Source organism: Glossina fuscipes, unplaced genomic scaffold, assembly GCF_014805625.2.
Source record: "Glossina fuscipes isolate IAEA_lab_2018 unplaced genomic scaffold, Yale_Gfus_2 1, whole genome shotgun sequence".
NCBI classification, from domain to species: domain Eukaryota; kingdom Metazoa; phylum Arthropoda; class Insecta; order Diptera; family Glossinidae; genus Glossina; species Glossina fuscipes.
The window spans coordinates 1584399-1599963 of NW_023998415.1; the positions used below are offsets into that span (position 1 = coordinate 1584399).

At 32.4% G+C, this 15565-nt stretch overlaps 1 protein-coding gene across 5 annotated transcripts in view; it reads right to left on the reverse strand.

Annotated features, from left to right (window-relative positions):
• The window catches only part of LOC119645007, a 53394-nt gene that overhangs the window by 7733 nt on the left and 30096 nt on the right, over positions 1 to 15565 (reverse strand). For 2 of the 5 annotated variants that reach the window (XR_005248591.1, XR_005248594.1), the window contains exon 2: positions 6012 to 6086. Coding sequence is in view for 1 of the 5 variants with exons in the window: in XM_038044761.1 (XP_037900689.1) it covers positions 6012 to 6086; positions 7110 to 7294 (260 nt within the window). In the remaining 4 variants the exon portion in view is untranslated. Of the gene's footprint in view, positions 1 to 6011; positions 6087 to 7096; positions 7308 to 7598; positions 8214 to 15565 lie in introns of those variants that run through there. The other 3 variants (XR_005248593.1, XR_005248592.1, XM_038044761.1) reach the window with 3 other exon arrangements.

Consider the following 15565-nt stretch of genomic DNA (forward strand, 5'->3'; position numbering starts at 1 on the left):
TGTAAGCATGTTTTTTAAACTTTTTCGTTTATGGTACGTATATATATATATATATATATATATATATTATGTACGAATAGGTTTCTGTACTAAGTATACATGTTTTTGTATACTGCTTGCGGGTAATTTATTACAACGAACGCATAAATATCGTTGGGGACACAATAACTCTCACAATACACCAGCAGCGCTACTCATACAGTCATATACGTACAACGATTTAGCTTACTACAAACACTTGTACAGTTTTTCGAGATATACATATATATATATATATATATATATATATATACGTACATATATATATGTACATACATACATATGTAAACAAATACTTAAGTTTTTTACATTAAACACACAATCAATTGTATACGTTTCTAGGTTCAAGGTAGTTTGCGTTGTTGCCTTTTTTTCATATATTTATATATATATATACATTTTATACTTATATCCCAATATATTATATATATTTGTATATATACATATATCTATATACATATGTATAAATAGAATAATAGGGAATAATAAGAAAAATTGTTTAAAATAAGAGAAAACCATAACGAAAAAAAAAAAAAAGAACGTTTATTCTTAATAAACTAATTTAACAAACAAACAAATACAAGCAAACTCCCGCAAGAATTTTTAAAATGATAGTAAAGAACTAACTATCTGGCAAAAGAAATCGTTGTCTAAGGCACGGCTACAATGCGAAAGTTTCACAAAATTTTAATATCATGATGTGATCACATTTTGTAACATTTCAAGAGCTCGGCTCGAATTATTGAAGGCACTCTGTCGAATCTATGGGCGGTCAATAATTTTCTTATTACCCAATGATCTCCTCTTTATTCATATGTCCATCATAATTAATCTATAAAGTGGCTTTTGTTCATGCAGATGCAACAAAAATTGAACGCGAAATGTCTCGATATATTTTATTGGCCAATGTTGATGTTGTGTTGAATTTTTATGATCGTCAAATGTTCAATCGAATCCGTTCCGAATACCTTCAATTGATTTGGCTAAAAAGCGAGTGGTGAAGATTAAAATCGCGGCAAAAAAAATTTCCAAATCAATTTCGATACATTTTCGATGGCACCTTTGTGACATGCGATGTGTGTATCAACTTCCTTTTAAAAAAAGCTTAAAACGCATTTCGAACCATTCGCATAAAGCAAAACAAATGATAGCCCGCCACATTCCACAATCTCTGGCATAAATTGGACACATTAAAATCTCGCAGTCAAGTTTTCTAAATTCTTGAAGAGGTCGATTAAAATTTATATCGTCCGGCAGAGTCGCTATATTCGACTTTTGCTTCATTTCCGAATTTCTACCCGTAATTATTTCTATTTTAAAGAGTTTAGGTTCACGTTTATTCGGTTGCAGCTCAACTGCTGTTGCAATGTGTGACTTAGTGTGTGCTTTTCTTCCATTCCATCAAACTCTGTAGACAATAGACCTAAGTAATATAGTGGGTTTAACGTAATTCTTTCAACCTATAACTTATCACTTATTTTCCACTCTTTCAGCTTAGAACTGGCTCGAGTTCGTCGCGCTCAAGAAAACATTTGCGAATGAAACTTCAACATGAAATGTTTTTGAGCCATATTTTGAACTGATTTTCGCATTTTTTTTCTCCCCCAAATATATAAAGGGCATTATTATTATTATTATTATTATTATTATTGCAATTTGTTTTTAAATCAAAGAAATAAAACCACGGATGAGTAGTAGCCGATAGTCTTAGTTGCCAGCGGTCATACTGCGTTCAGTTTTACGATTTATTTCTTCGGCTTAAATAAAGAAAAATATAACAATATAATAATACCGTTAGGGTATTTAGAAAAAGGGTACTTTAACGATGTGCTTACTACTTGGCTGCCTATCTTTCTGGACTTCGTTCACTATATTGTGCAATTTTTTGATTAACGGCAACGCATTAGAAAGAGCATGCTGAGTATCAAAATTTTTAATCGGAAGCCTTACAGACAAGTACCTTTTGATAACGTCTCTTGTACATCAGTCATAATAATCAGTAAGAATAATTTTTTCATTGATATACGCTACAGGAAGCATATTTTCCAACACACCACCTTGTACCTGCCAGAATGAATTCAGTCATCATGAGTTGTTATATGGTAGAAGTCGTTAGACTGTAAATCGTATACCGCGAAATTGCCAGCCAAAAGTGCTGCAATCGTCAGACTACATGTAGTGACAAGCAAAAACAGTTACACTTGCACTTTCATCATAATCGTCAATAAATGTATAAACATTGTTAAGGGTTATAGAGTTCCCGATACCCATTTCTAAGTAAATATAAGAGCCGGTATGATAGCAGTTAGTAACAAGTTCTGCATTAAAATTTTACTTCGTGCACATAAAGGGAAACATTTCGTAGTGTCTCTCGCCAAAATTCAATGAAATCTTTCAATTTTTCTCTTAACGAATTTCTTTGAAGCAATTATTTGTCATTTTGTTCGATAAGATTTTCCCTAAATCTTTTAATAAAATCATTCTTATATCATTAACGGTTTTCCGCGTTTTCTGGGCGAAAAATTTAGCTTTCTTCCATTTTCATCGGCCTCTTTTAAAGACGAGAAAATTCTGCAGAAAGGCAAACATATGGTGGTGGGACAGTGTAATAATTACATGTGTGTGTAATCTGACATTATCATAATGACATACGTCTTATAAGACTGATTCAAAACAAATCTTGTTTTCTTCTTTATTTCAGTATGAGTTTCAATGAGCAGCTCTTCCAACATCTTTTTGAAGAATTTTTCCCCATTTTCAAACTCCAATTACCGGTCGACTAAATGAACAAAAATCACATCCTTTTGTTTTTCTTTTTAATTATCTTTGAACTGCTCACCGTTCAAAAGCCTCATAATATAACTTAATAGAATTCATATTACCAAAATTGCAAGGCCATAGAGCTCTTTAATGGGGAGAAAGGCAAGAAGATTTTTCTTTACCTATTGCGTCTTGACGACTACGCTCTGACATTAACATATTTTAAGTGATGCGGTTTAAATAGGCTGTATTGTGTCATAGACAAAGATCATCCCGAAACTATGGGTTGGGACCTTCTAGCATTTTAAAGCATCGTTAAAGCGTTTATGGAAATTTTATTATGTAACCCGTTTATCAAATGCTGAAAGCGAACAGTTCACAAAAAAAATTCAATAGCAAAAAAGAAAAGCCTTACAAACTTACAAGCTCACTTGTATTCACAAATTGGCAAATGTCGTAAAATTACCTTCAAGGTCTTTTTAAGCGATTTTTATCAAATTCGTCAACTGGTTGATTTATTATCGGGTACGCACGCAGCGTATACAAAACAGAGAAAGATGAAGAGTTCATACGAGCGTACGATTTGCGTAAACATTCAACCTTCTCATATACACTGCTATTCAATCTCTTCTTTTACTATATAATTGTCGTAGGGCGATAAGCAAACGTTTTACCTTCAAAACTCTGCTTGCTGTGGCTTCGAGGTGACCAAAGAATATTCATAAAAATAAACACACAATGTGTTCCTCTCTGTCTATATATGTGAAAAATGTGAATTTGTTTAACGACTTTCTACCGAATTTTCGTGAGCATTATTCCAGGTTCTTGTGCCACGGAAGCCAAGTAAATGATATAAATTTGGATCTACAATGCCCATAATATTAGGCTCATACTGCAATAACAACGACTAATTGTGGTTCGGCACTAGAACACGACACATACATATTTCTGTCCACTAAATTGGGATGTTTCTCATCAATTCAATTCAATTTCGCGTCAATTGAACCATTCCTATGTAATACTAGGTCGAGTCTATTATTCTGTTGCATGGCATTAGGTTACACAATACGTATTGTTTTTCTTTCAATCTCGCAAGGTATATATAGCACGACGTACCTTGTATGCATAAGTGCTGCAGAGAATAATATCAATAAATATTGCGGACAAACCGCCAACTGGTGTCAAAAGCGATGCCTTGCCTTCACAACTTTTTATTATCAACATTCACAAAATAGAAATAAAATAGAGCTTATTAAGTCTTTATGAGTCATACATTTTCGGGCTAGAATGAATCAAAGTAAAATGACAACTGTGTGCGGATATAATATGTAATGCTAATGAATTTCTGGTGATTAGCTTCTCACTCTCTTTCACCTTGTGTATCTTACTTTATTCAGTGCGTGTTCTTTAACATTTGCAAAGCAAAGTTCTTATGTTCATTTATTTGAAAAGGTTAGTTAGGTGTAAAGAACGGAAGTTGAGGTAAATGCGTTTTCCTTTACTTTGAAGTTTCTTTACTATTACAACTTATTAGCAGTTAGGAGAATGATATCTATCTCCAATACTATCTTGAAACGACTGTCATTTCATCTATTGTTTTCTTGTTAATTATAATTAACATTTTCAAATGTGTTTCCTTAATTCCTGCATATCCGTGCTTATAACACTTATCGTCATCATTGTAATCAATGACAACGGCATAAATGTATTAACTCAACTTTTGTTAATAACAATCAATATTTCCCGTATTTCTTACCATATTAGGTATGTGTGTTAGGGTGGTTTACGCGATTTCTACGAAATTTTGGCGGCAAACTCCTCAATTTTCTTAAATATTTTAAGCAATTTTTTTTAAATTATTTCTCCCTCTTTTGCATCGATCAATAAAAAATATTCCTCTATGATATAAAATATTAGAGTAATTCGAAAAATTACTATATGTGTATACGCAGAAAGAAGGAAATGTAAAGATTATGAGTTTACATTCGTTTCAAGTTTACACTCTGGAAGATGTTATATGTAAATGAATACATAGAACACAGATTTGATTCTCTGTTAACTAACTCTGTTGGCAATGTTAGTGAAATTTTATTGTAAATGAATTACTTGATTTGCGATAACATCGTGCTATCGGTTTTAGTTTACATATTACATATTTCGTTCTTGAGTTCAAATCTCTTAACTTGTACTTTATTTAATTTAAGTTATTTTTGCGTTTTGTGTACAAAACAATTTAAACATTGTTAATCATTTTATTTGTTTTTTTATTCATCCTATTTTAATACCTTATCATTCATTTATCCTGCTTCAGTTATTAGATGGCTTTTCCCTATTCGTTACTCGTTATTCGTGTACTTTCACTGCATTTTTTATGGTTCGCTCTTCTTATTTATATACGTCTTCGACTATCCCTTGTTAAAAATATATGAAAATTATTCGCTTTCAACAATGCGTCATTGATGATTAAATTCTCAATTACGTAATTTTTATTACGCGGTTCCTGATATTTATCCATTCGCAACTATCCACCATTTTTAATTATGGGCTTTTTATTTTACATTTTCAGTTATTTACCCGCGTTTGTCATTAGTCAATTATTTCAGTTACTTTATTTATAATTCATCATTTATCCGTTTCCAACTGGCCCAAATACCAAATTCACTTTTCAATGTGCATTTTTAGCTATTTACCCTTTTCAGGTATGCTTCAATGTCAACACATTCTCGATTAGCTAGCTACCTTCTCCAATTATCTTCTAAGCTATCAGTTTTTTTTTTATTTATTTTTTTTATGTTATTTATGATTTACGATTTTCATCAATTTCGAGCCTCATTTCTCGCTACCAACTCATGAACAGAGTCACTGGTATTTAAATCTACCTACCTATATATGCAATGCATTATCCTAATGAAAACCCATGCACCAAGTTGTAACTATGAAGCTTTACAAAATAAATAAGGAAAAGTTCGAAGCATATTTTCATCGAATATTTACATAAATTTTCCTTTCTTATTATTCTTATTATTCACCTCTCTCGATGGTTTATTCGTGGAGGAGTTTTATTTTAATTATTATACTGTCCATTAACGTATTGTTGAGTAGAGATAAGTTCGAGGCACCATACATCTTACTATCTTCTCACTTATTCTTTTACCCAATACGATATGAAAGGTCCGTTAAGTTCAAGTGAGCCATCTTCATTTGAAACTTACCTTTGGATTTTTGGGTTAAAACTTGCATTGACGTCTACTTTTTGATTTAATCCAAACAGTTTTTGCCAAAAATTACTGTAATTGAAAAGAAAAAAACGGGAAAATATGATAGATAATACATTATTAAAACAAAGTAGGTGTGTTATGTAATAGAAAGTTAAGCAAATATTATAAAAATATTTATAATGAAATCAAACACATAAGCTACGTATACGCCATGTAAACATAGGAGGCGCAGAAGATAGTGATACTGATGGCGATTGTGGTAGCAGTAAATAGTGTTGACGGTGAGAATGGTGGTGTCGGAGTCAAAACCCTTAGAAGCAAACTGTAGACAGAGAAAAACAACCAGCAGTGAAAATAAATAAGAAAACATTTTTCAATGAATGAAAGTTATTGAAAAATTAGAAAAAAAGCGAAATGAAAGCAAAAAAAAAAAATTTGATAAAAAATTAACACCACACCTCTTTACAGATAATTTATATAAATGGAAATACTTATACTTATATATACACCAGCAAACATTTACACGCACCCATTCAAATACGTGAATGTATTTAAAGAGAAAAAAAAAAAAAACCAATTTAAATTAATTTTCGTGAAGAAGATTCAGCAAAACATGTAAATGTCACAGAAATTATTTAATGCTAGAGGTCTTATATGGTACAGGGATAGAGAGAGGTGGAGATAGACGGAGAAAGAGTAAGGGAAAGAGAGAGACAGATAGAAAGAGAGAGAGAGAGACAGAGAGAGAGATAGAGAGAAAGAGAGGAAAAGAGAGAGCGACTTTGTTGATGCGAAACGAACGCGTTTGGGATTAGAACTAAAGAACAAAAGTAAATTGGAAGCTAAATCGCTGTGTGTTCCGCTTTATATGGTATTTTGCTTGTGGGCATATGTTGGGTGAACGAGGAGGGGCTGGGCACAAGATAGGGCGAGAGATGATATACACAAAACTTTTTTTTTTTTTTTCTTTTTTTTTAAATATATATACATATAAATGAGTGACGTATTTGGCGTAATAATAATTTTGATATGTTTGTATTGTTTTTATAATCACAAAGCGCGCCCACACATACACATACGTTAGCAATTCACCTCAACCAATATTTTGTTTTTATTGTTATTACAGATTTTATTATTATTATTATTATTATTATTATTATTTGTATTTTAATAAAACTATTTCTTCTGTAGACGAGCCAGCCGGTAGACGATATGCTTTTTTTCCAATTTTCCAATTGTTTTTCATTTTTTAGTTTTTCTTTTTTATTAACCGGCATAACACAATAAAAACTTTACGCGTTGCACTTTTTTTTCTCCTCTGGTTATGCATAGAAATTTTTTGGTTTATTTTATTTGTATTTCGATTGTTTTGATTTTTCCAGCACAGTTTATTGCAAGCTGGGGTAAAAAGTTGTTTTTTTTGTCTCTACATTTTCTACATATACTAAAGTTATGCACGGTTTAAGCAAAAAGAACGAGAAAAAAAAAGAAACTCACAAGAAAAAATATGTATCTGAAAAAAAGCAAAAAACTAAAAAAAAACACAGAAAAAATAAATTGAAAAAAAAAAAAATCACAAACCAAGCGCACGAGTTAAACGTACGAAACGTAACGAGCGAACGTACATACACCAAAAATGTATCTCAATCTAAAAAGTCCACAATAAACACTAAAATGTATATCGTCCACACACACGCACACACACAGAAACCTTTCATTTATATACTCGTGCACTACTACACACATTTAGTTTTTTGTTTTTGTGTAACGAAAACATTTGCTAAAAAAGCAACAACAAACATTTTTGCGTTTCTCTATTGTATTTTACATATGATTGTTGTTATTGTTGTTGTTATTGAATGTGCTGCTTTAATACTAAAACGCGGAGAGGGGAGCAAGAAAAAGAGGAGCCAACTCAACATTACACATTTATCTGGCTTAGTTAGCATTAGTTAACTCAGTGGGTAGAACATTCAGCATATATATAAGTGAAACTCTCAGTAATTAAACAGAGAATGGAAGGGAGAGAAAACAGAGAACGAGTAATATGAAGAAGGAGAAAGAGCATTTAGATATAAAACTCTCAGGTCATTTTTCATTTCCCTCTTTTTTTTTTCCTTCTTTCAAGTTGCGTTTAACAGACCCTCTCGTAAAAAGCAAATTCTATGAAGAGAATAATTTCTAACATACGCTAAATAAATGAGTGTTTCGGAGAGTAGTGAGAATGTTAGAAAATCTCTCGTTTATTAACTGCTTATGCTCTAAATTCTCCAACTTTGTATAAATCAATTTCTAAGCTGCCCTCACATTCACTTGGTTACTTGCTGAGTATGAGAAGTTAACATTTTGCTTTGCTTGTATGCGTTTGTTAGTTAATGTTAATAAATGTATATATATATACACGATATGTAAAAATATATATACATATATATACATATATATATATATATATATATATGTATATATATACATAATATATAATAGGTTGGTATTTCTTAAAGAGTAAACGTTATACAATCGCTTTTATGTACATATTATTAAAAGTGCTGTTTAATATTAAAGTTTTATTTATATATGCTTTAAAAAGTATATAATGTTAAATGTATAGAGAAAATCATATATTCGGATGAATTTCGATTTATATGTATTCCCTAACAAAGCATAGGGGCGCCAACAAATTACACGATTCCGCATTTATGCAGATTGAGTGCTCAAATTTAAATTAAATTTTTTACATTTCCTTTATAAACTTTTAAATCTACTTTGAAGAATATTTAAAAATTGTGATATTTCGCTTCTTAAATTATGTTAACCTGTGTGCGGTTCTTTAAAACACATTTGAAAACTGAAAGCATTCATCATAAAAATATCGATTGGAGACCGCTAGTGTAACCACTATGACTCTAAACCGCCAATCCATTTAAGACTATATACTTTGGAAAGCTCAGGCATTAGGAATTGATCTGAGCCATTAAAAACTCGTGCCATTATTAGTGAGTCTAAGATCGCAAGTAAATAGAAATAATTTTATATACTTCGAGAAAATCACAAAGTTAGCAGCCTAGGGGTTAATCATTGGGCGTCACGCTGCTAAATTAAAAGCTAACCCTAGTACAAATATAATTTAGTCATAATTAAACTAGAACTAGAGCATTCTTTAATAGAATCAACTCCAACAATGATTCCAGTCAAAATTAGCAACATTCAGGTATTTTCCAATTTCCGTGTTTCCCTGGTTGGCGTGGCGAGCGATAAAGCAGACGCGTCTGTCATTTTGGAGAACATCAGGTAAAAAATTAAGCGCAGACATTAAAATGTAGACACACAGGTTCGATAAGCAACATAAAGCATAGGAATAGCAAAACAACACACTCTTAATTTGGAACAATTAACAGAAGGACCAAGTTGGCGAGAGAGAATGATAGAAGATAGCTTGATTAATATCAAAGAAACTATTAATTATGATAAACGAATAGATAAACAATTCATGATAATAAATTGAGAATATATATATACATAATTATGTAAATAAAATTGTCAAATCAATTCTGCATTGAGAATTCTTAGTGTTCGTGAGATCCACTTCTGAAAGCCGAGAGCAGTCTCGAGCAGTGTAGCCTCACAGGAACAATGACCCTTGTAGAAATCCAAACGAAACTCGTTTTCTGTCATTTTCAATAGGAGAAATCTATTCGTTTATCGTAAGGACGCCAATCAGTTACATATAAACAAATATTCTCGTTGACGATCATGCATTTACCTGTACAACCTGTAGATTTTTGAGAGATTTTAGTTCACAAACTCTTACAATATCTTTAAAAAGCCACATTTTCACGTTGTATTTATCGCGGAAACTGAAACCGGTAGTCACGACAACATAGATGTTCTAAGGTGTAGAAAGCCTTAATGAGGTCAAATTTCATAAAATTATGCGATTTATTCAGCGCTAACTGAAGATATCTATACCGTTGAGCTGAATACTTTTTATATGGGAATTAGATATGCTGTGATCATGTATTTCGGCTTATTCGTAATGTGATTGACGGACGTACACCATTTTAAATTGAACATATACTTATGATTTTTATATTGACATAATAAGCAGAAGCCCTCCATGAATTTGTAAGGGTTTCAAGCTCAGTATGCAAATGTTGTAAATTACCCACTAGTCTTTATATACAACAGTAACAGTGTTGTTGATTTTAAGGTAAATTGTTACTGTTTTCCTGACAACGATGCAAAGCAATTACGCAGTCAGTGCTTATGTTTGTAATTGGATGTTGCTCTTGTTGGCTCATTTTGATAAATTCCGAATTATTATGTATATGTATATACCTAGACACCTATGTATTTGCTTGATCTACGCTTCAGGATCGGTTTAGTCTTGAACTGGTATTTTTTTACGCATGTTATATGTTTTTGGAGACTTACGGTCGCAAAAGTTGAAGTAGAAAACTGAAACTTGGTGCATATATACTCTTAGCAATCCCTTTAAAACAGCTGACTCAAAATTTAAAAAAAAAAAACGTCAAAATCAATGCAAACATGGTCTCAATTGGCCAACTGACACGCCAATAATTGATCGAAAGGAGATAGGAACGAAATTCGATGATGATAATGCGACTGGCAGTCACTTCTTGGGGAAGGAATATTGATGGTCTACGTGTAATATGAATGCTGTAAAATGTTAAAGCTAAACCGGCACCTATTTGCATTGTAGTATTATCTCGAAAATCAACTGTACAGTGTTTTAGCAAGAGTTAAGCTTCGCCCCGTTTTTCAACTATCAACATACCATGGACATTGCGATGGCACAAATGATTAGAAAGTTTTCATGTGGAACATGGAACACCTTACCTTACGTATAGGGATTTATTACCAAACGATGTCGACCGACCTTTGAATGCCATCGTGTGGAAGACGTTTATTTTCAGCGAAACTGCGCCACACAACTCGCTTTATTGAGGGACTGGTGTTCGGTGCTCACCTATTGTTGCAACACATATATAGACATTAGCGCCGAACGTTGTAATTAACACTTTCTTTTTTTTGGCTTTGACACCTTCCAAGTCTTTTCAAATATTTCGTTACTGCATTCAAGCGAAGAGATACATTTGAAGGGAACGAGAATTGACTAACTGTAGCAGCATAGTTGAGTAAGTAAAACTCGCAACTACCAAGTCACTGTTCGTCGGTTCAAATCTCAGTGCCATAGTAGATCATGCATGATCGAAACTGTAATGAATGCCCAGTCGGTGGAGGCGCAACATTTACCGATTGGACACACACCTACTAGATTGCAGCTTTTTCCCTTTTCGCAATCTTTTTACCCGCCAACGCGGTTTGCATATAAGGCTCATCCTTTAAAGAAACAAAAAACTAGCTAAGCAACACGACCGGCTTGATATTTTGAGGAACAACGCGACTTGCCGTCAAAGCATGCACATATCCTCTCTAAAATTAACGAGAGCGCCAATTAACACCGCAATCCGGTTCCTATGGCTTGTACGCGTATTCACTTTTCTTGTTCTTTTTTTTTTTTTTTTGAGGTTTAAATCTATATTTTTTTTTTGTTGGCAACAAAACCGAATAATATTTCGGTACCCAATGGAAAGGTCTGTGATGGTGTCTCATTTTCTGGATAACTTTAAACGTGTGATAGTGATCATCGATATTTTTTCATTAGCATTGCTAGTCGTAAATTATTAGTCAACACGTATGTGAAGGTTTTTCCAATACATTAATATTGTTGTTTAAACTTACCCCTTAAGCAAAAATGGCAGTATGTAGAGAGGAGGCTAACGCCATCGGAAATAAAATGGTTTTAATTAATACATTACTTTTTCATATTTTAAGACACGAGAATTGACGAAATTGTAAGGAAAGAGTTTCTGATATAACTATAAAAAGACCTTGAACGAGAAAAAGACTAATTTTCCTTGTAATATTCGCTATTTGAGATATACGTAATAAAAAATAAAATAAAAATAAAAAAAAACAACAACAACAACGGATTGACTTCAAACGAACGATTTCTGCTTAAAGTACTTTCAAGCTGCCTTCGTACGGGTGTATTAATAATTATTCACTTTAACTTATTTAAAGCGTTGACACCTTCAGGTGTTTTCCTTGCACTTTCATGACCCAATTTAACTGATGAAAATTCTTAGCAGAACTTACGTAACAAATACGTTGAAAATGTGTGTATATATACATATATACAAAATTATATATATATGTATATGTGTATGTATATGTATATATATTTATATACATATACAACAAAACAGATGAAATACAGTCAAAACATATTGACTACAATCCTTTATGTCTCGTCTGCGTGGCAGACGGTAGACAACAGGGAAAAATTGGAAAAAAAATAATACTCAAGAAACTTTTTTCCAAAAAGTACGAAAATTTTGCAATTACAAAACAAAACCTTAAAAAAAAAAAACAAAAAACAAAAATAAATAAAAATAACACGCATTTCTAGCTAAAGGTAGACGAAGCGAAACAAGCGAAGAGGCAAACAGCCAATGTGTACACACGAGTGTACCTCTTCTTCATCTATTTTCCCTTTATCAACGAAACATGGTAGACAGTTGAATAACCATAGCAGCAGCAGTGCTGTTGCAATTTATGTACATACACACATATAAGCGTTTGTTTGTTTGTTCGCCTGAAACTTTACTATTCCTCTCATCCTTGCTGCTGCTGCTGTTGCTGCCTTTGTTGTTTATTTTCATTACAGTTTTGTGTGGTAGTAGTTTTCACTTTCACATACAACACACAAAATTCTACAAATATAAAAAACAACACAAAATATCTAAACTAAAAAACAAAAAACAAAAAAAAAAAAATGAGAAAAACAAAAATTGAACACCGTCTAGTAAAGTTTAACTAAAAAGGGAAAAATAAAAAAAAATGCATAAAAAATAAAACAAAACCAGAAGAAAAAAGGGAAAAATGCTGGTAGAGTACTTATAATCAGTGCCACTTAAAATCCTTTCAATGTCGGAAATATGGTGGCAAACATCAAACACAAAACATACTCGAAAAATATGAGAAATTTTGTGACATAGAAAAAAGCCAACGTTTAGCGTACATCAGAGATATCTTACGACAAATAATGACTAATTTATAAACTAAAAATCGTAAAGAATACATACACGGCTGTAATGGATAAAACAATTGTATTATTATCTATATATTGCGTATCCAATCCTTCTTTCATTGGAAATTATCTCTTATATATCAGGATATCTTTGTATATTACCAGAAAAAAAGCATTATCAGAGATCCCATCGAGTGTAAAGATTTTCATTTAATATTGTATTTAAATTGTTTGTCAAAACAAGTGCAACAAGCAAACGAAAAGTTCCAGGCATGTCCGTCCGTCCCCGCTTCGGCTAATGTATACTCTTCCCGTCACCAAAATTAAGGTATTCATTTTAGACTTGGTAAGAGCAGTGGAAAAGGTTTCATTTAGTTTAATGGTAAAAAGGGGCGGAACTAAGTAATGATCATAATGTTTTCAAACACAAAAAATTGGGATTTTTTACTATAAAAATTCTACTATGAAATTTTAATCCATATGTATATATATGTTAATGAAAAAGCAAGTTAATTTTAAGTATGAAGTTCAACGTTATCATCAAATACAAGAAATGACAAGTAAGAAAATTATATTCGGTCATGGCCGACCACCGTTATCTTAAAAAAAACATAATGAGTAAAAGGAACAAATTTTCATGCTCTATAAAGTAGAGTGGGGCGGCTGATTTTTTCTATTTTCAAAATAAAAGGTTTTGTCTCAAAGACGTGTGGGCGTTCTAGGCGTGCCCTTTGAAAAGCTTAGATCACTTGAAAATTCTTTCGCAAATTTGTAGACGATATACTCATTTTCGTTAGCACGACACACACAGATACTGCAGAATTTAATGGTGATTACTGGAGTACATACACTTTGTGGTGCGTCTATTACAAACGAATTTGTTGTAATTAAAAAGAGTTTATCGAAGCAACACTAACAAAGGCTGAAGGCTATATTTGTTTTGTAAAAACATTTGCAACGACCAGAACGTAACCTTGAAGACCTCACAAGATATATATATATATATATATATATATATATATATATATATATTCTTGATCAGCATCAAATTCTTAATGAATTTAAACATGTCCATTTGTCCGTCTGCCAAAAGTCTGTTGTAAACATTCTCCTGGCTACAAAAATGAAGCTATCAACTTCAAATTTGACAGAAACATTGGAATATTGGTTGGTATTGAAACTGGCTCAAATTGGTCAAATGGCACGTGTAAGATATCACGTAAACTGTGGTTCGAAAGGAATTAAAATATAGTGTTACTCATAAAGTATGGCAGATCACTTTACAAAAATTTGAACGTATATTTTATGGACGATCCTGTACCACATGTACCAAAACGGAAAAAATCGACCACGCTTACCCCATACACTTAGTACGGTATATCTATATTTAACTTTTGTTTTAACAACGTTTTAACGCACAAAAGCAGGTTTCAAAAACCCAATAAAGTATATGAATTTTTGGCCCGTTACAGATTCGGAATACACTTAAGCATGTCCGTCTGTTTCTCTGTCCATCCGTCCGTCAACCGAACTATACATTATCTTTGGTAAACATTTTCCCGGTTGCCAAAATGAAGATGTGGCTTAAAAATTTGCGAAAGAGCGATGGGTGCAAAAGATTTAGCCACGGTCGAATATAATTTTCTTACTTGTTTCTTTATTATCGTATACACTGTCTGGACTTTGTGGAAGCGAAGGAATCTCAACTAGCAAGTCAATGGTCGTGGGTTCTAATCTCAAGTGCGGTGGAGTTTTCAATAAAGTCACTAACTTTAGATGCTAGCGCTTCAAGATTCTAGTCTTAAATGTTGTTTCTCTGCCTAAATAATTTATAATAATATTAATAATAACTTATACTTTATAAACGTGATGGGGAATTTTTCAATTTATATATTGTATCACAAGTTAATTTAAGGAACTTAATACATATGCTGAGACCTGCTAAGTTAAATTACTAAATCATCTTGTGTCGTAAGGACTCTTTAGCCTTTAAAGAGAGAAATGACTTTCGCTTAGTTCATTATACACTATGCAACAAAAAAAAGAATAAGAAAATTATATTCGGCTTTGTCAACTCTTTTATACCCACGACCTCTATCCTAACAAAGATTGAAAAAAAGGAGATGGAGAAACTAAGCTCTCTTATCTTATAATATGGAGTGAATGCGGCTGATTTTATCGATTTTTATAGTATGTACTTGAAAATTTGTATGGGGTGTCTGTTGCAAGTTATGAGCAGACATCCAAGAAAGCCGAGTTGTTGTTAGTTTATGTTGCACTGTAGACTTACGTACTTTTTGACCGATTTGGCATATTAACAATGTCAACTTACGTCCAAAACTTTCAATCTAAAGAACTACCTTAACCTCAGTCAAGCATATATGTCTGCACATACTTTGTGAGGTCTCTGTAGCTTCCTTCTGCACGTTTCAGA